Here is a 19,788-nt window from a genome sequence, read left to right as displayed (position 1 = left end):
GAGTATCTATAAATAACTCCACACACATGATCCCGAATCTTTTAATCACCTCACCTGACAAACTTCATGTGCCATGGCCATTACTGAAGTAGATCTGGCTGTCGTGAGAAACCCCCTAACTAGCACCGGCTGCCACTCCAGAGTAACCAAAAGATGTCGCTCAATTACCTTGAAGGTACCGTATGATAAGACGATACACATCATAGCACATGTCTCCTCCTCGTTCCGCAAAATCAACAGGTGTCCCCCCATCATCCGCCCGAATCATTGGATCCGCCCCATTCGCAAACAGTATCTCTGCAGCCGAAGAGCAACCATGAAGAGCAGCCCAATGCAGCGCCGTGTGGTTCTCTTCATCTGTACCATTCACATCTGCACCGTTGCGTAGTAGAACGTGGATAACTTCATCATGTCCCGCCAGAACTGCGCCATGGAGAGCTGGTGTTGGCCCGCCGTGAATGTCGACTCCTGCATCAACCAGCATCTGTATCATGTCGGCACGCCCCTCCATCGTTGCTAGGAGTATGGCTCTAGCTCCCAGGGCTGGATCGGTCTTTAGGCCGGCGTCATAGGTGAGAAGGGCCTTGACAGCAGCCAAGTTGCCACCTGTGATGGCCGATATGAGAGGAGCATTGCCGACTGAATCTCGACAGTTGGTATTGGCGCCCTTGTGCAGCAGAATTTCCAGAGTGCCAGTACATTTAAACTTGATGGCGTGCCAGATAACGGTCAGCCCCCGACGGTCTGTGGCTTCAATGTCAGCACCGCTTTCTATGAGAACCTTGGCTGCTTCTTCATTCCTGGCTCGAACAGCAGAATGTAGCGGCGTTTCAATATGAGAACCCCGAGTTGACAGAAGAGAGCCGGCTCCATAGTCGAGAAGGGTGTGAATCGCTGCGATGTTGCCGCATGCCGCCGCACAATGTAGTGGCGTTGCGCCGACAAAGTCTGTCCCTGCGACGTCTGCACCGTGATCCAAGAGTAACTTGATCATCTCGGTAGGTCCGCCGGTCATAATGGCCCCCGAATTAATAGCCGTGTGTAGTGGCGTCTCCCCATTGTCGAGCCGCTGTACCTGTACATTTGCGCTATACTCGAGCAACGCCGTCGCCGTCTTCATATCCCATCGAGCTGCCGCCGTGTGAAGGATAGTGCCCGCCCTTCCATGCAGTACATTAGAATGCGCTCCCCTCTCCAAGAACAATCTCACGAGCGCGGCGTTGCCCACACGAGTCGCCTCAACAAGGGGCAGCGTGCCAGCGTTGTCCTGCGGTGTGTTGATGTCCACGCCAGCCTGCAGGGCCATCTCAGCCGTCGAACGTTGGCCATGCTTGGCGGCCCATAGTATCGCACTGGCCTCTCCATGCTGAGCCGTGGCATTGTGTCGGTAGAGATAGTCCACGATGAGGTTGTAAAACCCACGGCTGACGCGGCAGAAGGCGTTGATGTCGCAGTCCCGGTCCAGCGCCTTGGTGATGTGCATCAGCAGCTCTGTCGGCAGGCTGGCCAGCTCCATCGCAGTTTTTGTACTGACATGGCTTTTTATCAGGGTGGATGTAATGGTGTCGTCGACTGGTGCTGCATCCGACGCCGCGCGCTCGAGTGAAGTGAAAGGTTGAAGTTGGATGGCTGAAGTGATTTTGACATTTGCTCGACTTTTCTCCGCATTTCCATTTCCTCTTTGGGACAGTCGGCTCATGCCGAGTTTCGTAACCCAACAACCCCATGGTATAATCGCAATAATAACAAATCTAAAACGAAAAAACGTACACATCTCCAATTCCCAGATGCAACCAGCACTGTATCGAGAATCACACACCCAACGTAGCTGTGTAATGAGCGAGTGAAAGTGCCAAGCTCATATACCAGCCATGCCTTGCATGTGTCGCATTCGCCATTTTCTCTTATTCAATGGTAATCAAATCCGGAAACGGAGGAAATAGCCTAGCGGTGTGAATCCTCGACATCTCCATCGTCATGTTGTCATAGTTGATGGTCAGATAGACCGACCGCAAAAACGGCTGGCCCCAAACGCCGCCCTCCTCACCAACATCCAAATCAGCCCAGCACTTCTTATTGCTGTCCTTGAGAATAGCCTTGTTCGGAATGACAATCATCTCTTCATCCTTGCCGCCCACGCCGACACCAAAGTTGATTTTCACGTACCTCCCGCCGTCTTTGAATCTCGGGCCGCAGTTCACCTCAACTCTGCCATTCTCATCCGGCTCCTTCGCGTTCCACCGCTTGTAAAGACTGTCCTTCAATACCTTGGGCAGGGTCCAGCGCGTCGAGGTAGGGTCAATGGTGAATTCGACGCCGCCGAGGGGGAACATGTGCAGCGGCCAGGGGCGGAACCAGATGGTCTTGATTTGGAGACTCTTGACGTGGAAGCGCTGGGGGCTGTCGACATGGCGCGTGGAATTTTGCAATGATCGTACAACGGTGGGGTGGTATCTCTTGGCTATGTCTATGCCGCCAAAGAGGATGTGGCCTTTTTCGTACCAGGGAGCTGTGTTGTTTTCTTTGCCTTCGCCGAGGAACATGCTGTATGATCGCGTCTTGATGAGCTTCTCCTTGTAGAGCTGGTCGACTATGGTGGAGATTGAGGTACAATTGGCCGTCTCGCAATGGGTTCCTAACCCGATAGTGCCTGCTTGCTGGCGTGTAATCGGGCGATTAGAAGAGGGCTTTTCAATGACGCCGAACCGGGCTTCTTTTAGACATTTGCCCCCGAGGCCCCCGAGGCAGAGCTGGTCGGTGACGAAGCTGCCCGTGCCGCCGGAACCGTTGAACCCTGGCCCGGAGTAATTTGCTGTGGAGGACAATGTGTGGTTGTAGCTGCCAAACTGGCTACAGAAGCCTTCTTTGCAGGCGGGATTGGAAGGCGACTGAACCGAATACTCAATGTCGTCCATCGTGCTTAGGAGCGCGGTCACGTTCTGAGGAGGTGTCCCAATTTGTAGGTCGATGGCGTATGCGGTCATGTTGTTCACCATTCGGAGAGGGACGAGAACTGTGCCCTCGGGGATGACTAAATCGTCTTCCGTCTTCTTTTCTCCGAAAAGAAAGCCTGCATGAACAGATGGCAGGATGGCCAAAAGGCCGAAAACCGCACACCTGGGCTTCATGATGAGAGATGTCTGTGAGAAGAAGTGAAACAGGAAGATGTTTGCTTAGGGTGTCAGGCTCTATACAGCTGGTGGACTTTGCTGGGTGGTATTTGAAACTGTTCAGATAAGTGCTGGAATGTTGGTTCTCAAATGTTTCGTTGTCTTTACCGATTGTCAAAGAGATACGAATGGTTAGCAAGAGCCGACTTTATATAGCACGGCATCTCTTCCACTCCTCAAGTAAGTTTTTCGCAAGGAAGTAACTTTGTGATTGCGCCTAACCTTGTTATTTAAGTTATACACGACGCACAACCACTGCCAAAGAACAAACTTTTCAGCATGACCACCAAGCTTCGGCGAAGGTTGTGGTTCCAAATCCTAACTGCGCAATTGCAATGGTTGAGCTTTTGTATCATTTTCGAAAGTAATACCGAATATTCGTTCATTCAGGCAGATGAAGCAGTGAGCATACCATCCGCGTGATGCAACTACGAAGTTGGAGGGCAAAAGGCTTGTCCATGGCTGCTTGTAGGTTTATCAGTCACGCGCTTAGAGACTCAAAGTCAACTTGAGAGTTCGACTTCAAACTCAGTAAGGCACATTAGCTACGCGGCCTGATTTGGTGACTCTTTCTGCGTGCAAATGCGGCAGCTTATTTGACATAATTCTAACCATGGCTAAATGCCTATTTGGCGCTAGAGAAACCAATTTTACAATTTTTTCATTTAGTAAGCTTGCGTTCGATTTCGAGTTTACAGTTTGCGAGATGGTCAGAAATTTCACAGGGATAGACTTTGATGTGCAATGTTTTGTTCTCTTGGTATTGTGGGAGGGATGCTGCTCAGATGAAGAGGACAGATTTGAGCTAGTGGTAGGCACTTGAGATACGTATCTGGATGCGCGAGAGTAACATAAACACTTGAGTACAATGGATTACGTTGATGGTATCTTAGCAATGTATCCGCTGCCGCGCAGTCGTGTGGAAGCCCGAGTGTATGTCGGGGACACTCGGGGAGGTGGTTCAGAACTGGCAAGTCATCCTCCATGTTCAAATACAGGCCCAAAACGAGGCACGGAGACATGAAACTTAACGTATCGGTCAATTGAACACCTATCTCCCTAGCCTCACTTCCAGATCCATAGCATCTACCATCCGCACCCAATGCCGAGAAGCACAGATTCCGCTAAAAGAGGATCATGTATCCCTCACAACCCAGAAATGCAATCTTTTATCTTCGCCTCCGGATTTTCCTTTGCTGCTTTCGCAACGCAATCCTTACTCTCGTCACGGTACTGAATTTCGGAGCCTCCATCAATCCATAGATCCCCTTTCAGGTCTTCATATACTCCAGAGTAGTGACGACTAACGAGAACGCCTCGGGAGTCTTTGATCACATCATTTGGGTATTCGGGAGGAGCACGAGGAGCGCGGTCCTCTTTGAAGGGTCGGAGAACCTTTATGCAAGGGTAGTCTTTTCGCTTCTGACTGTCTTCCCATCTCGAAATGTCCTCATATGCCAGTGGAACGCCGTTATCGACCGTTGCACCAGGAGCAAGTTCCAAGCGATAACCTTCGGGGGTTCTTTCGACGATGTTGTACGAGTTTCCGTGCTTTCTTTTGCTCTGTTTCAGTATGTTTCGAAACAATATTCTATCCTCTATCGTCGAAGCTTTTACAGTGATATTGTCGTACTCTGAATTCGTAGTTGCCGCTTGAATCCCCTCTTGGGAGCTGCCGGTGGCGTTTGCGTCGTTCGCCATGGTGTTTGTTTAAGAGCTGAAAATGCTGGCAGACGTTTTCTGTGAATGTGGTAGAGGTAAAGAAATGCGTGCATTATTTGGAAAAACAAAGACGAATTGTGGGATTTAAATACTTCGAGCATCAACAGGTTCATGTGTGCCAGCCTCATGAAGGCTATAATTAACTTGGCATGAGACACGTACACTCATGATACACGTTCATGTTTGGCGATGCACGCAATTTAGTCGCTATTCCTGGCGGACTTGACAGAGGTGTGAGACGTACATGCTGCATTTGTGCTGGGCTTTGTTAGCTTCCAAGGTGAAACGAACGTCTTCGCCTGTGCCTCATTGAACTCTTTCACTGTGTTTCAACTGTTCTGGAAAGTAAAGAGTGCGCCACGTCAGCTGTTTCTTTGTCATTCAGCGCTGTTGCTATTTGAGCGTCTTGCGGGTTCACAGAGACATGAAGTTCGATGAAAGTCGATGAACTGTTCCACAAGTTCAGTGATCTTTGGTGACAATTACCATCGAGGCTGTGATGTGTGTTTTTATTACAGGGCCGTGGATGAGATTAGTAACCGCAACAATGTTTTCGCACAGAATTAAGACAAGTTGCTCATTTTGAAGATGCCAACAATATTACGCGAAAGGTACAAATGCACCCGCAGGTTGAGCCTCTCCTCGCCGAAATGCCATCTGGATTCAAGTTCTCCCAATTCCCACGCACGTTTGACATGTTCTTGGCCCCCAATCATTCTAATAAATATACATCCAAGCCAATGACTATAAAGCGCGCTGAAGATTTGGCGACACTCGGAATCACCACAAAGACACTGTTCACAAGCAAACAAAGACCACAAACCACACGGCACACAGCTCGTTGTTCCAAAATGGAAGCACCAAGCTCGTCGTCATTCGTGATTAACATCTTTGTGTAACAAGGGCTCTATTTTTTCTTTTCTACAGCAGCACGTTTCCTTTCGTTTCATCTTTCAATGCGTTCACAGCACAGCCATCCTATACTTACTTCACAGTCACCACAAGTACACGTATATAAGCCATCTCTCTTACTTTCCCTTCTCTTCCAGAACACTCGTCAGAAGCCACCACAGGCCGCCAAAATGGGCAACTGCTGTTCCTCAATCGATGATGCCGCCTCAGAAGGCACACGAGATGCACGCGATCGCCGGACCGCCACGGATGAGAGGCTGCAGCACCGCAGGTTTCCCACGCGTATTCCTAGAGATGGATTCCAACCAATGGACTCACCTACGGAGTGAGTATACGTGTTGTGACTGGAAATAATAGAAAGGCACCTAACAGAGGTTGTAGGGTGCGTCCTTCAAAGACCCCCACGGCAGCTTCCACTATCGCACAGGGAAGACCAGGGATAGCTCTCGTCGCTGCCAGCACAATTGGACGCGCTGGTTGATCGATTTACGGAGTAGGGAGTACGGGTATATCAACGGACACGGTGCTTTGTTTTTGGGATATCAGTGGCGTATTTTGGATGCCGCATGTGGCAGCGTCATGCAACGGCATAACTCTGGTTGGGAAATGCGATCCTTTTTGGGATATGTCTGGCAAATTGAGCCAATGGTTGCATGTACGTAAATTAGGTACAGCAACTCAAAGTAGCGTCTTGTACTCAATGGCTTCTTGCTGCCTCAAATACGTGTTGACTCTTGATGGCGACGTTCACGTTGCACAGAGTACGACACGGGTGCCTACATGAGTCGGTGAATTTCTTGTGCGAGCAATGGCCCTGCTGACGACGGTCCCCTCCTAATTAAAGGTGAGCCGTACCTGTGCACTACTATTAAATCATCTCCAACCCAGCTGATAAGAAACCGACAACATTGAAGCCAGAAATCCACCATTTCCCCGTCAACCAAACTCGATCTCCATGAGCACATGTGCCGAGTATTTGCTCAACCAACATTGTCACAAATTAAACTTCAAGCAGCAGCCGACTCCCGGCGCTAGCCCAAAAGATAGCCAATAACATCTGCCGCTTGTCCTTCGTTCCTCCCCAATGCAGCCAGCACCTGCGCCAGCTGTCAATAGCGTCTTGGCACTTTATCTTTCGATCGGATCAGACCAGACGAGATTGGACCCAGTAACTTGACACTGACAGCATCCACATCCACATCCATCGCCTCACAAATAAAAAAAACTTGCTCAAATGCTCTCGTCGCCTCATCACCAGCTGATGACCGTCCAACATGGTCATTCACAACACCTGGTCGCGTACTCGGTACCTCAATCCCAGCATCACGAGGCTGACAGAAAACAAAGCACATGCCATCCTTAGGGAAGCGCAAATTAATGCGCTAGTTTAGACACCACACAAGGCAAGGTTTCACCAGCTCAATTTAAATCGACGATTCGATAAACTTCCGTAGTCCAGGCCGCACGAAGCTTTAAATACGGCTTTCGTGGCACGTCTCGCAGTACTCTTTCCTTCTACTTCTAAAGTTCAGTCCACTTGACGGTAAGACACAGTCTGCCTTGTCTCGGTACCAAGTACGAAGTACTCGACGCAAGTCTCACATTGTGTTGTCAGTGTCTCACTTCTCTACGCGTCTACAAAAGCATCCTCTGCTGACTTTCCAAGCATCGATAGCATCGGTAGCATCTCATTCAACATGGACCACTCCACCATGACCATGGACATGACGGCCACCCCAACGATGAATATGCCAAAACCTACCGCCAGCGGAGGCGGAATGGGCGGCATGGGCAACGGATGCAAGATTTCCGTGCGATAGCCTTTCCCCCGGTCCATCTAGGCAAGGGCTAACAGTAATGCAGATGCTCTTCAACCTCAACACCATCGACTCGTGTTTCCTCTCCTCGCAATGGAAAATCACATCAACCGGCATGTTTGCCGGTTCCTGCATCGGCGTCTTTCTCCTCGGCATGGCTCTCGAGTTCCTCCGCCGCTCCATCAAGGAGTATGACAGATTCCTCGTCCGTCAACACGTGTCCAAGTTCCAAACCTCTTCCAGCCCTGCTGTCGCTGGCGCCTCCGATTCTGTTAGCAGCAAGGACGGCGCCGCGGTAGCTACTGGGGCGGCTTGTGCCGTGATTCCTCCGTTTCGACCCAACGTTTGGCAGCAGGGTATTCGGGCATTCTTGCACCTGTTGGCTTTTTTCGTTGCCTATATTCTCATGCTGGTCAGTTCTCCCTGGGCCCACTGCCACTCTGATTCAACCATGAGTTAACAAACTGGCCTTAGCTCGCAATGTACTACAACGGCTACCTCCTCCTATGTATCTTTCTCGGCTCATTCTTCGGCGCATTCATTTTCCAGTGGGAGACTCTCCCCCTCGGGTAGGTGATCTGATGGCTCTCGCACCACGTGGACTAATGATGGTTAGGGGACAACAAACGAGCGCTTCGCAGGAAAGCACAGTCTGTTGCGGGTAGTCGCGACCACCCCAAGACGTCTTAAACAACTGTAAAAGAATAGAGACGTGGGAAACTTGAGTGACATACGAACCGACGGCACGATGAGAAGAGCATCAGCTTTATAAGGGGCATGCAAACCAACTGCAACATGGGAAAGACATGCTTACAGAATGAATGTGCAACGCGAACAATATGTATTTAAATCATGAACAGCGAGCCACATCCAGCGTCGTATAGTGGACATGCACACTTGATAGACATACAAACCAGTACAAGAGGGCGCCACAAAGTGAATGAACCAGCGGACGGACCACACACTTTGTAATATCATTCATTACATCGCAGCTATAGTACACACAAGTCAACTGCAACAATTAAAGCCATCCAGCCTTTAGAGCATACAAACCGCAAAAGAAGTCGAAGCATGACTAATTAGTGCATACAATCATATATGTGCAACCAGGACCAATAGTGAATACGCAAAGCCCGACAAAACGCTCAATGACATAGTACATACAAAACGACAAAGTATAACTCAAAGCGCAATGTGCATCAAAGTAGACAACAACAGTAGATGACACGACCAATCTACTTGAATCATGACATCTCAGTGAAAGGGAAGGCAGGGCTACCTCGCCTCTTTACCCACGTACACGCACGCATACCGTCATGCATATTGAACAGCGACACTTCAAATAATATGTGATGAGTGAAACTCTACATTCTGCTATTCAAGTACAAAACTCATTCATCGTGCGATAGATATGATGCGCACTTCCAAACGCCAGACCTTGCCAAATAAATTATGAAATCGTAACCGGCATCCTCCACCAGCCTTGCATAAGACGGTGGACAAGACAAAAATGTACATGGATAGAAATATTCTCATCAATCACAATCACCGCCATGCCGTGGCCCCCCGACTCTCCTGGCGTCGATGCGATGCGGGCGTCGACCCGACACTAATAGTAACGCGTCGAGGAGCATCCTTCAGGCCATCTCGGGGGCTGCTAGCCGCATTCTCAACTCGCACGCTCCCACCCAGGTTCATCCGCCTGGCTTGACCCGCCGTCAAACTTCGGTCCCCTTTAAACTCGGGTGAGCACACAAGAGGAGGACTCTTTCGCCGCTCTAGGCTGCCTCGACGGGCTCTTGATATCCCGTTTGTGCTGCTGGCCAATGCTGCTGGCATGCTGGGCCGCGGCATTGATCTTTCGGGGATCGCTGTGATCGAGGAAACTCGTCGTCCATTGCCGGCGGCTGGACCTCCCAGTGCACTCGGTCGACGAGCCTTGGCTGACTGCATCGCACTGCGCAGCTTGCGGGCGTCAATTATGCTGGATTCCGAGTCTGACCCAGACCCCGACCCAGACCCAGAGCTTGGAGTCCCTTGAGCTGGAGGGTTGTTCTCGTCCATAATAGCCTTGAGGGACGCTGGCTGTGGCGGGCTTAGCCTGCTTCGATACGGCGTTGGCAGAGGTGGTGGTGACATGTTGCCAGTTTTGGCGACATCCAATGCCCGCAGCGGTGACGTCCTTCCAGCAGGGTCTGGCGAGCTGGATGATACGCTTCTGCTAAAGGTTGGGGCTTGCAGTGAGGGCGATCCTTGCGGCTGCATCGACATCCGGCCCTTGGAGAGAAATCCTGCTTGGAATCGACCACCCGGCCGGGCAGTGGGAGCAGCTGCCTGCTCATCGTCTGGTGTCTCGATCTTTGGACTCGACGTTTCGATGCTCGTCTCATCCTCGACTAGATACGATGGCTGCGCAGGCGGTACAGGAGTCTTCTCTGCTGATGACTGATCTGGAGAAGTGTCCATTTGTTGTGGTGTGTTGGCAAAGTCGGCCAGGGTCCCGTCCTCGCTTTCGTCGTCTCGCCATCGCACACCTCTGGGCTTGGATTTTTTGACTGGGGTGAAACTAACGCCCTTCCTCGCCGCACCAAACACCTTACGTCTTCTTGGCGACGACTTCATGGGGCTAGCATAGGCATGCTCGTTTTGTACGGCGGCCAGCGCCGGAGGCGCAATGGGTTTGACGTAGCCTGTCAAGCTCTTCTTCCTCTTTGGTGTGCCTTTGCGGGTTGGAGGGAATATCTCAATAACGGGAAGGGAGCCGTCAGGTTTGACAACCTGCCCGGCAGCCGTGTATCCCGTCTCAAGAAGCTTGTGAATAATCTGCTTAGCCTGCGCAACAGCGCTCTCCTCATCCATGGCCAGAGTATCAGAGAGCGACGCCAGCATCTCAAACTGCGCCGTAAGCAGCATTTGCATCATGGCTGCGTCTCCAAGCTTTTCCTGCTCGAGGACTTCACGGTACGCCTCACGGCCAAAGTTGGTCTTGAGGAGCTCTGCCTCTCGTGTCAAGGCAGCGTGTTCACCTGTGTCAGCACCTTCCAGACCCTCGAGTTGCTGCAGGCTATGGGACAGTGCAGTATCGAGAGCTCGCTCCCAGGCAGCTTTTTCCAATTTCTGATGGATATGTTGACGGCTATTCTCAAGTTCGACGAGAATCCCTTGGGCAGTCTTTCGAATGGCGGTCAGATTCTGAGGCATGGCGTCGTTGTCTGCTCTCTGCTCACACACAGTATCGAATGCCGTAATCCATCCCGTCAACATGGCAATTCGCCTCTCAAAAGCCTTGAGCTTCTTCATTGTGTTGATTCGTTCCTGACGCTCTGCTGCAGAATTATCGTACGCCGCTCGAAGTCGCAAAACACCTTCATGGGCCACACTGTCCCGCTTCTCGCATTGCTTTCGGAACTTGGCAAAGAATATCTGTTCTGCGTCCTTTTGTTGCGCCTTGAGCTCATTGATAAGGGCCATCTGCTCGTCAATCTTGACCAAGAAGTCCTTGACATGTCGATTGACGTTGAAGACGTTGCGGGTGACCTTGGTTTGGATATTCTTGGCCCTGTTTGCATAGCGCAGCGTATTCTGCGTCTCATCAAAGTGGGCACTAGAAGGCGACACGCACACAATCATGACCGTCTTGCAGTTGCCGCCGAGCGAAAACTTGAGAAGTCTGGTGAGTTTGCTGTTGCGGTAGGGAACGTGTGCGCGCTGACGTTTGTCGCAGAGTGCGTTGATGCAGCTACCCAAGGCGAGCAGCGATTTGTTGATGTTTGCACCTTCGGTTAGACGAACGCCGCGGTTCTTGGTAACTGAGGCACGCTCCGACCCAGCCAAATCAATGATGCTAAGCGTAGCCATGGTGTGCGGCTCATTGACGTCTGCGTTTCTGTCTTTTTGGGAGATGTTTATTTGCAATACCGCATGTGATCGAGATGACGTGGCGTTCGCTTCTGTCGGGGATACCGTTCGATATTCATTGCCTTGGATAATCATATCCATGACTTCTTGGACGTTTTTGGGGTGGTGACTCGTCAACCCGAATACTGTCACAGCTTGATTGCTGTCCTCTCTGAGCATCAAGCCCGTCGTGCTACCGCCAGGTACCAAAAGATCTCGAATGGTCTCGTTATAGATCTCAAGGTAGCTCAAACTAAGCTCTGTCGATTTATCCTGACTCCGTTCATCAATCTTCTCGAAGAGTTCCTGCATGGTCAGGAAAATGATGCCTGGATGTTGAGCGGTACCGGTAATGGTGTGTGTCTTTCCGCAACCGGTAGCTCCGTAGGCAAATACGGTGGCATTGTAACCGTCGAGGACGCTATCTAGTAAGTTTTTGGTTGTGCCTTCGTAGACGTCAGACTGTGTGGTGTTGTCGTCGAAAACGCGATCGAAAGCAAAGACCTGGTCCTTGACTTTTTTGGACGTAGGGACGACAGATCTGGAGAACCGTTGGACGGGGTTGTCTTCTGGGGGGTCAAAAACGCTAATCACGTCAGTATCAGAAAGGGATGACAAGCAAAGTGAATGACGGTACATACAGACATCGGTCATCTACGACCTTGATTACACTCCTTAGCCCACGCTGGTGTAGTTTTGGGGCTGGGCCAGCGAGGGAGCCATCTCCGAGAAAGACGGGGCTGTCATCTGATTTTTGTCTATGCTCGATTAATATTTCGGTCCGAACATTTTGCTATGGGGTCGTACGTACAGCTGGGCAGCTTCTCTAATGGTAAACGGTCGCACGCGAACTATAAAGCATCAGCATTCCATGTCATTGCGTGAATCGCAGACAGCATCATACCGGCAACAGTGATGGATGATTGTCCCGCAGCCGCCATTTTGCACAGCTCAGAGACACTCGTCTGTGGCTTTCAAATCGTTTATCTAATCTTGCCTTCGTTGACGATGAAGTACTCGAAGCCCTGAATGAACGCAATACGAAAGGGGCGTGTTGTCCAAAGCCGTTGATGCAGGTCGTGAATGCGTGAATGGTGGATCAATACATCGGTTTCGGAATCAAGGGGCCAAGTAAAGCAACAAGAGAAGATCGATCCGAGTGGTATATAGTTGGCGGTCGTCCAAAAACAAAAATCTAATGACTTGAAAAATGTTCAAACAGGCAAAACATGTACAGGTAAGGAGAGAGATGGGGGAAGTGATGTCGAGTGCAAAAAGCAAGAGCGCGAATGTGTCGGAGTGCAGTTGAAATTCATGGGTCGTGAACGAGAAACAAGCCAGGTGCATGAATTGCATAAATTGGGACAAAATGCGTCTGCATCCACTCGGTGACGTCTGTTCGTTTGTTGTTCAACCCTGGCCAACTGGTGCCATGTTGTCAGAGCTGCGAGATGGGAAATGATTTGGTTGCTGTGGTGACGGTGGTGTAACGGCCAGGGACAGATCAGCCCAATAAGCCAATCATGCTGGTTGGGGGATGGACCCGCCTCCCCTTTTGGATCCAGAAGGCCCATATTTAATCCACAGAACGTGGAGTCTCAGTGGATGGTTGCTTTGTTTGGGTCAACAATGGCTACCCTAGATGAATGGCAGGGTGATGTTTTGCAAAATAGTAAAGTGGCTGTTGTCAGTGATTCATCATGGATGGTAATTTCGTCCTCAGAGGGTTGCAAGTGGGGTAGTCATCCTGTATGAATTGGTCCCTGTGTCTGATTTGTTGTGACAGCTCATTGCACGGGATTTGACCACCTTGGAAACTTGCAAAAATGGGAGAAGAGCTGTGTCCTGCGACACATATTGTGCTCATTGCCCAGTACTTCCAAACAACCATCGGCCTCCAAGTCTGACCATTCCCGCGTAGAAATGAAATTAGTAGTATTTGCAGTTTGGTTCGTTGACGATAATACTGAGGAATTCTGGGACGTCTTGCTTACTTGCGGTAACGATTCGTAGAAGACGAGTCTGTGATAGTTTCATCATATTTCTCCGCCGACAGGGCGGCGGGCGGTTTGATGCTTGTGGAATGCTTGTGGAATGCTTGTGGAATATGGAACTACCATACTTTATGCGTGGTGAAGAGGCTGATCAATCACTTGACCCCTAGGAGAGGCATTTTGGCTAAATACCGACATTTGACCAAGCAAAGCACCACATTTTCCCTCTAAACCCATCAATATCAATACCCTTACATTCAATCCATGTCAAGCTACAATGTAAGCCGGTATATCACGATGGTTCATCAACCATTTGATGCGGACATCAACACCCGCAGACACCAAGCCCATTCCACCATGATCATTCATCAACCTCACCCCAACCACATTAATCCTCCTCCATCCATGCAAGTATCCATCAAGGCAAGCAACACCCTACACATGATCATAGTCCTCATCCCTCGCCGCAACCACATCCTCCAACCACACCCTCAACTTATTCCCCTGCCCCGTCGGCGCACCATAATAAAACACCAGATTCACAAACGGCGCAATATGCGCCTCCCTCTCCGCCACATAAAACTCCACGGGCCCATAACCCGCCTACATACATTAGCACGGACATCCTTCCCCAGACCAAAGTGAAACTCACCTCGAGATTCTTGACAAATTCATTAATACTCGGCAGCAGCGTCTCATTCTGCCCCGCCAGCACTAATATCTTACTCACCGGCAGACCCTTGAACCAATCTGCCGGCGCGCTCGACGCATCCGTATAGTAATCCGGTTTCTGGCCGCCCATATAATTCGCCGCCCAGGTGTTCAACGCCGTTCCCGTAATGATGTCCGCGCCATCATACGAACTCAACTTGACTTCATTCTTGTCCAGCGCCGTCCACGGAGCCATAAGGACAGCCGCTCTAAGGGGCTCACTCAGCGTCAACTCCTCAATCGCGTGGTGTCGATGCGTAAGATGTGCCAAAACACCAGACACGAGATTCCCGCCCGCAGAGTCACCACCGATAATGACCTGCGAGGGCTTGCGCTGCGTTTGCGTAACAATGTACCGCAGGGCTTCGACGGCTTGAGTCAGCTGCGTGGGGTATTTGCCCGTCGGGGCGAGCGTGTAGGAGAGGAAGAAAACAGCGAGGTCTTTACTGGGGCGCGACTTGACGAGTTTGAGAAAGTATTTGAGGTGGCCTTCTAGGGCGGGAAGAGTGAAGCCGCCACCTGGAGGAGTTAGTTGTTGGTGAGTGTGAGGTTGAGGTGTGGCTGACCGTGATACCAGATGAGGACGTGTTCGGCATCTGGGTTTCCAATCCAGTGGCCTTTGCCGCCGTGGTTGAGCTCGATTGTGCGCTGGTCCATTTTGTAGGACTTTGCTTGTTGTTTGTACACGGTGGGTGTGTGTGCGAACACCCATCTGTGACATCAAGTTAGCTTCTGTTGATACGGCTGAGGGTTATGTCAGGGTCCTACTGTAATTGCGGCGCGGATAGACGAACTACAAGTTTCCGCACCGCCGCGTAGACGACGTGTAAATACAACGAGGGCTCATCATTGGGACCTCGTCGGAAACTGGTGGCCAGGGCGGCGAAGGTTGCGAAGACGAGCGATCCGAGAGCTGGGAGTAGGTCGAGCTTCTGGCCCAGGGAGGGTTTGGGGTAGAGCGTGGTTGAAGCCATAGCTGCTGTTGACTCGGTACAAAAGTCGTCAGGGTGCTGTTTCTTGGGGATAGAATCGCAGATTGCGATTGAAACGTTGTCATGGAAAAGACATGGTTTGAGTTAAGGGGTAGACGGAGGGGAATGGAGATGCAGATGCCGATGGTGATGCATTTGTGTCCCCAACTTAAGGGTCCAAATCTTTTACCGAGGCAGGCACTGGGGACTTGACTGTCAAATGCTTGACAATCAAGGCCAAGGCCAAAGAGAGCTGAGGTGGATGGGGGAATTAAACTACGCCGGCTGAATCGTCCGGTCCCTGGTGCGGGGTAACTTTCTGCAAGAACCAGGTTGGGAGGTGAGGTGAAGCTGTACGTTGATTTCACCGTCAATTCATGAGACTCAGGGGTTTTAGACATGCAGTTTGGTCGGCGAATGAAGTGACAATATTTTAATCCTCGTCACAAACTGTCACCAGACTCATGGTAATGGGCGATAATTTTACTGGAGACATCGGAGTTGTCAGCTTATGCTGTTCCTGCCAGGCGGGTAGATCCGTCTCCAGCTTTTCAGCCCACCAGACCAGATGTCTTGCTCCAGTCTGGTCCATCTGGTCTTCAGTGCTGGTCTTCTTTTTCGACATGGCCCCCAACCGCCCACCCCAGCCGTCCTTTGCTTACTGCATCCAACTGCAAGAACAAATTTGACCTGAATGCTGCACATTGTCCAGGGGCGAAATCAACACCAGTAAGCCCCTGACAACATGGCTTTGTTCGCCTCAGCCTTCTGGAAATTGTTGTCTTCTCACTTCCAGCTACTTACGGAGTAGGTGAGAGCTCCGAATCACCTCCGTATCCCCTCGCTCCAAGTCAATCGTGGATCCTCATAGCTCGACTGGCTCCGGGACTGCTAACAAAGCCATCGTCATCGATTACAAATTCGTGTTCGTCCTAATATTCGTTCATTGTCCAATCGACTGATGCTGCGACGATGCCTCAGTTGACGACCTGGAGAATCCGACAGACGAGGACACCTCTGATGAAGGATTGAGCCTGCCTGTCGAGGCCATACAGGAATACGCAAATCAAGACTATGCCATATGCCGGATCTGTGCCCAGATCGCAGAATATGTTGCTGCCCAGGCTCTTGACGAAACCCACCAACAGCCGACTGACTCGTCGCGACCAAGGCGGCGACGTGCTGGGTAAATTCGGTCGACGCAACATGGTTCATGCTGTTACGTGTCGTGACGAAAATCTTCTGCGACTACCATGGCCGAGGAGCTGTGCAACACTTTTCCCAGCATTGCAATTTGGTCTGATGGTCGGCATTGGCGTTGCGCCAGCCCAAGCAATGATATTCCGCGTGGAGATGCTGTGAGCCTGCCCGAGGACGAGAGTGGTGATGTTTTGCAATACGACTTTAACGGGAGTATGCAGCACCAGGCTTTCGGCAAACCAGCTACGTGAATCAACCTCCGAGGTCCTAAGAAGCGCAGTGAATGGCTTACGATCGCGTATTGGATGCACAGCTATTTGTCTGACAACACGATTGGATATGTACCGAAGCGAACTCCAATGTTAAAGGTGAAATGCAAGCGTCCGGACTCTACTAGCCATCCAATAGGCGGAGGAACGACTTCTGGAACGTGGTGCCAATATCAGGCCCTAGATGCCTACAACGACACACCCTTTTCCGTCCGCGTCTGTGAAGCTGAAGAGCGGCCTATTGGAAGTGAACCTCCAGTCTACAGCTTGTGCGGCGTATGTGTAGATACGGGATGAAAGAGAGCACATTATGTATTCAAGAATGTGTTTGCGCCTCTTTGCGAACCTGACTCGACCACGGTCATTAAGCTGTCGACAGAGCTGCACGACCCTTCAATAGCCGTCAGGGAGATCTGCCTGGGAAAATGGAAATGCTTCGTCAAGACGAATTGCCAGATACTGATAGGTATGTATGCAAATGTCAAACTGCCTTCATATTTGGGCCGTCTACATTTCCCAGTTTCGTTACTGAACGTACGTGGAAGCCCACATGCACCTTCACCCTTGTGAGTCTGTAAATGTCGACCATTCAATCATGCAAGTTACGTCGATATCAACAGAGTTCACGTTGCAGCGTGGTTTGATGAGCAATATCTTGATGGCAACTGAATGCATGGCCGTCATGCTAATTTAAAGATGGAATAAACCAAGCCGCAAGCAGCTCAGTTGTAACACGCCGTCCACCACACTAATCCCATTGCTGTTTAATCCAACTGTATTTTGACCCCAACTTGAAACATGAAACAAGAAAAATGAAACGCCTCCAACCCCAGCCCCATCATGATTCACCCCCCCCGGTGGCTCATCCCCATCGACACACTAATCAATCTGATCCCAAACCACCTTCCCAGACTTCATCGCAGCCCTCATCCTCCAACACTTCTGCACCGTCGGATCCGCCGTCAACAGCCTCATCACCTCGACCCTCGCATCTTCCCCCTCCAGCATCAGCATCTCCTCCGCCAGATACGCATACTTAATCGTGTCCCAGTACCTGCCCTCAGCGCAGTACACCAGCGCCGCCGCCTCAAGCGCAGCCCCATGCGGATTGTACATCTTCTCCTGGTCAATCAGGCTGAGGAACGCCTCCACCGTCCCCGACGACTGCGTCGTCCACCCCTCGCCCTCAAACATTTCTTGGAATTTGAATATCTGCGCCAGCCGCTCGTCTGATACCCTTGACGCGTGCTTGGACAGGGAGCACGAGCTGCAGGTGCAGTTGAAGCCCCATGTGCTGAGGAGCCTGTTCTTGCGGCGGTGCCGCGGCATTTCCGCGCTGATGTACGTGATTGAGATTTCTGTCCCGGGCGTAATATCCGTGAGGGCGTGGACGTAGTGTGTGAGGGTGTGCTGGTCGAAATAGTAGCCGGCGTTGGGGCGACAATCGTGGTTGATGCGCTGCGATAAAGTTAGCAATAACGTCAACACTCAAGACCATCAAGGGGAGCAACTCACTGCCGTATCCGGAGTAACAGCACAGTATTGTTGGTCTTGGATGGTTATATCAAACGCATTAGGATCTATCCTCCCACTATACGCATTGTGCACCGTCTGCCCGTGTAAGTCCCAAAACTTGCCCTGCGCCGCCGGGGGAAGCTTCTCAACCGCCAGCCGCAGCTTCGCAGGAATCACGTGCGGGTCGTCTTCGTGCTTTTCGTACAGCTCGGAACTTATGATTAGGATGGGCGTCTCTGCGAATATCCTGTCCCCGCGGTGTATGAACTTGCTGGCAACCAGGCCGCGGCCTTTGCCTGGGATTTCGTGCTCCGTGAACGGCGGGGAGGACATGTCGTTGACGTCGGCGGCCAGCGGCTCCAGCTTGTTGAAGTGAGCCATTTGATCGTGCGTGGTGATGATGGAGATGCCTCTGCCGCGGGCGAAGGATTTGGATGAGAAGACGTGGAAGTCGGTGTCGGTGTCGGTGGTGTTTCCGAGGACGTGGTCTGAGGAGATTGTGGGTGCGGCATGGTTGAAGAGGACGGGCTGGAGTGGTGATTGAGGGAAGTGGTTGAGTTCTTTTACGACTTGGGCTTGTGAGATGGATGCTGCGAGGAGCAGGAGTTGGGTGGCCAGCACGCCCATTGTGTTTGTGATACGGTGAAGATGAAGATGAAGATGAAGATGTAAGATTAGAGAGAAATTTACGTTCGGGTAATGCTTCAATTGAGCAGGCCGTCACGTTATATGGACAGCGACTAGAACTGATCGGCCGGTTCTGTCTCCGGCTGCCTTGTCGCGGGTTCGTTTCAGCTCTAAACTACCGATAGTCTACATGCACCTGACATCAATTGTTCTGGCTGCATGTTGGACTTGACGTTTAATGTTAATGTTCCATGTCGACTCGTGGCTGACTGGTGGAGCCATTGGGGCTATGGGATGAAACATGTGCCATCATTGATGTCCATACATGTCAGGTAAAGTACGGAGTATGTGTTTCTGGTGGTGTATCCTTGCCTCAATGGGACGGGATGCTCGAGCGCTGTCGTTTTCAGACACGGCATGTTTAGTCTGTGCATGTAACATTGAACATTAAAGTTCAAGCTAGAATTGTACTCGAGTATGTGGCTCTGAATCTGCGAAATTGACGTCAAGTTGTTATTGTCATTTCGGTCACATAGTCGCACGTATGACTACAATTCACTACGCAAGATCTGAAAAAAAAAAAAAAAAAATTTAAAAATAAAAATAAAAAGAAACAAAAAAGAAAGAGAGACAAAAAACTGTAGTTGCTTCAAACTGTATTTCTCATTCACTACAGACTGCAACTTTTCCTTTATTTCTCGCCCAGTCTCCGGCAGTCAACGTGACAGTGGCTGAATCTCATCCCTGCTACAGGGGACACCGTTACAGATGGAGTCAAGCTCAATACCAAGCCTCGCAAACAAGCTTCAATGATAGCCAAGGGCACCCGACATAATGGCCTTCAATGTTTGTAACAATGGCTAAAACACGATAATACGGCCCGCAACGGTGGCTGATGTCTTTGCCCACGGATCAGATGGTGCCTCGAGCATTGTCTTGCCTTGCTGCTTGATCCAACGAAAGCCTCAATCACGAACTACGGA

General features: G+C 50.8%; 7 protein-coding genes across 7 annotated transcripts; 1 reads left to right on the top strand and 6 right to left on the bottom strand.

The window, feature by feature from the left end:
* Positions 1 to 160: 160 nt before the first annotated feature.
* On the bottom strand, positions 161 to 1,699 carry VFPPC_11111 (ankyrin repeats (3 copies) domain-containing protein; the record flags this gene model as incomplete). Its single annotated transcript, XM_018289377.1, has 1 exon — positions 161 to 1,699. The coding sequence occupies one exon, from the start codon at positions 1,697 to 1,699 to the stop codon at positions 161 to 163; it is 1,539 nt and encodes a 512-aa protein (XP_018140242.1).
* A 205-nt stretch (positions 1,700 to 1,904) lies between these two features.
* On the bottom strand, positions 1,905 to 3,128 carry VFPPC_16368 (eukaryotic aspartyl protease domain-containing protein; the record flags this gene model as incomplete). Its single annotated transcript, XM_018294121.1, has 1 exon — positions 1,905 to 3,128. One exon carries the CDS (start codon positions 3,126 to 3,128, stop codon positions 1,905 to 1,907), a length of 1,224 nt encoding a protein of 407 aa, XP_018140243.1.
* Positions 3,129 to 4,316: 1,188 nt separating this feature from the next.
* On the bottom strand, positions 4,317 to 4,871 carry VFPPC_14874 (hypothetical protein; the record flags this gene model as incomplete). The annotated part of the gene is made up of 1 exon (XM_018292642.1): positions 4,317 to 4,871. One exon carries the CDS (start codon positions 4,869 to 4,871, stop codon positions 4,317 to 4,319), a length of 555 nt encoding a protein of 184 aa, XP_018140244.1.
* Positions 4,872 to 7,501: 2,630 nt separating this feature from the next.
* VFPPC_11113 (Ctr copper transporter family protein) lies at positions 7,502 to 8,194 on the top strand (the record flags this gene model as incomplete). Its single annotated transcript, XM_018289378.1, has 3 exons — positions 7,502 to 7,615; positions 7,668 to 8,033; positions 8,096 to 8,194. The coding sequence occupies 3 exons, from the start codon at positions 7,502 to 7,504 to the stop codon at positions 8,192 to 8,194; spliced, it is 579 nt and encodes a 192-aa protein (XP_018140245.1).
* Positions 8,195 to 9,166: 972 nt separating this feature from the next.
* VFPPC_11114 (kinesin family protein) lies at positions 9,167 to 12,459 on the bottom strand (the record flags this gene model as incomplete). The annotated part of the gene is made up of 4 exons (XM_018289379.1): positions 9,167 to 12,104; positions 12,160 to 12,276; positions 12,330 to 12,369; positions 12,423 to 12,459. The coding sequence occupies 4 exons, from the start codon at positions 12,457 to 12,459 to the stop codon at positions 9,167 to 9,169; spliced, it is 3,132 nt and encodes a 1,043-aa protein (XP_018140246.1).
* Positions 12,460 to 13,947: 1,488 nt separating this feature from the next.
* VFPPC_11115 (lipase/thioesterase family protein) lies at positions 13,948 to 15,197 on the bottom strand (the record flags this gene model as incomplete). Its single annotated transcript, XM_018289380.1, has 4 exons — positions 13,948 to 14,115; positions 14,165 to 14,742; positions 14,790 to 14,935; positions 14,992 to 15,197. The coding sequence occupies 4 exons, from the start codon at positions 15,195 to 15,197 to the stop codon at positions 13,948 to 13,950; spliced, it is 1,098 nt and encodes a 365-aa protein (XP_018140247.1).
* A 2,345-nt stretch (positions 15,198 to 17,542) lies between these two features.
* On the bottom strand, positions 17,543 to 18,805 carry VFPPC_11117 (SET domain-containing protein; the record flags this gene model as incomplete). The annotated part of the gene is made up of 2 exons (XM_018289382.1): positions 17,543 to 18,121; positions 18,179 to 18,805. 2 exons carry the CDS (start codon positions 18,803 to 18,805, stop codon positions 17,543 to 17,545), a joined length of 1,206 nt encoding a protein of 401 aa, XP_018140249.1.
* Positions 18,806 to 19,788: the final 983 nt, after the last annotated feature.

Source organism: Pochonia chlamydosporia, chromosome 6 (genome assembly GCF_001653235.2).
Source record: "Pochonia chlamydosporia 170 chromosome 6, whole genome shotgun sequence".
Taxonomy (NCBI): domain Eukaryota; kingdom Fungi; phylum Ascomycota; class Sordariomycetes; order Hypocreales; family Clavicipitaceae; genus Pochonia; species Pochonia chlamydosporia.
Note: the sequence above shows the minus strand (reverse complement) of the source record. Positions and strands in the feature narration are given on the sequence as shown.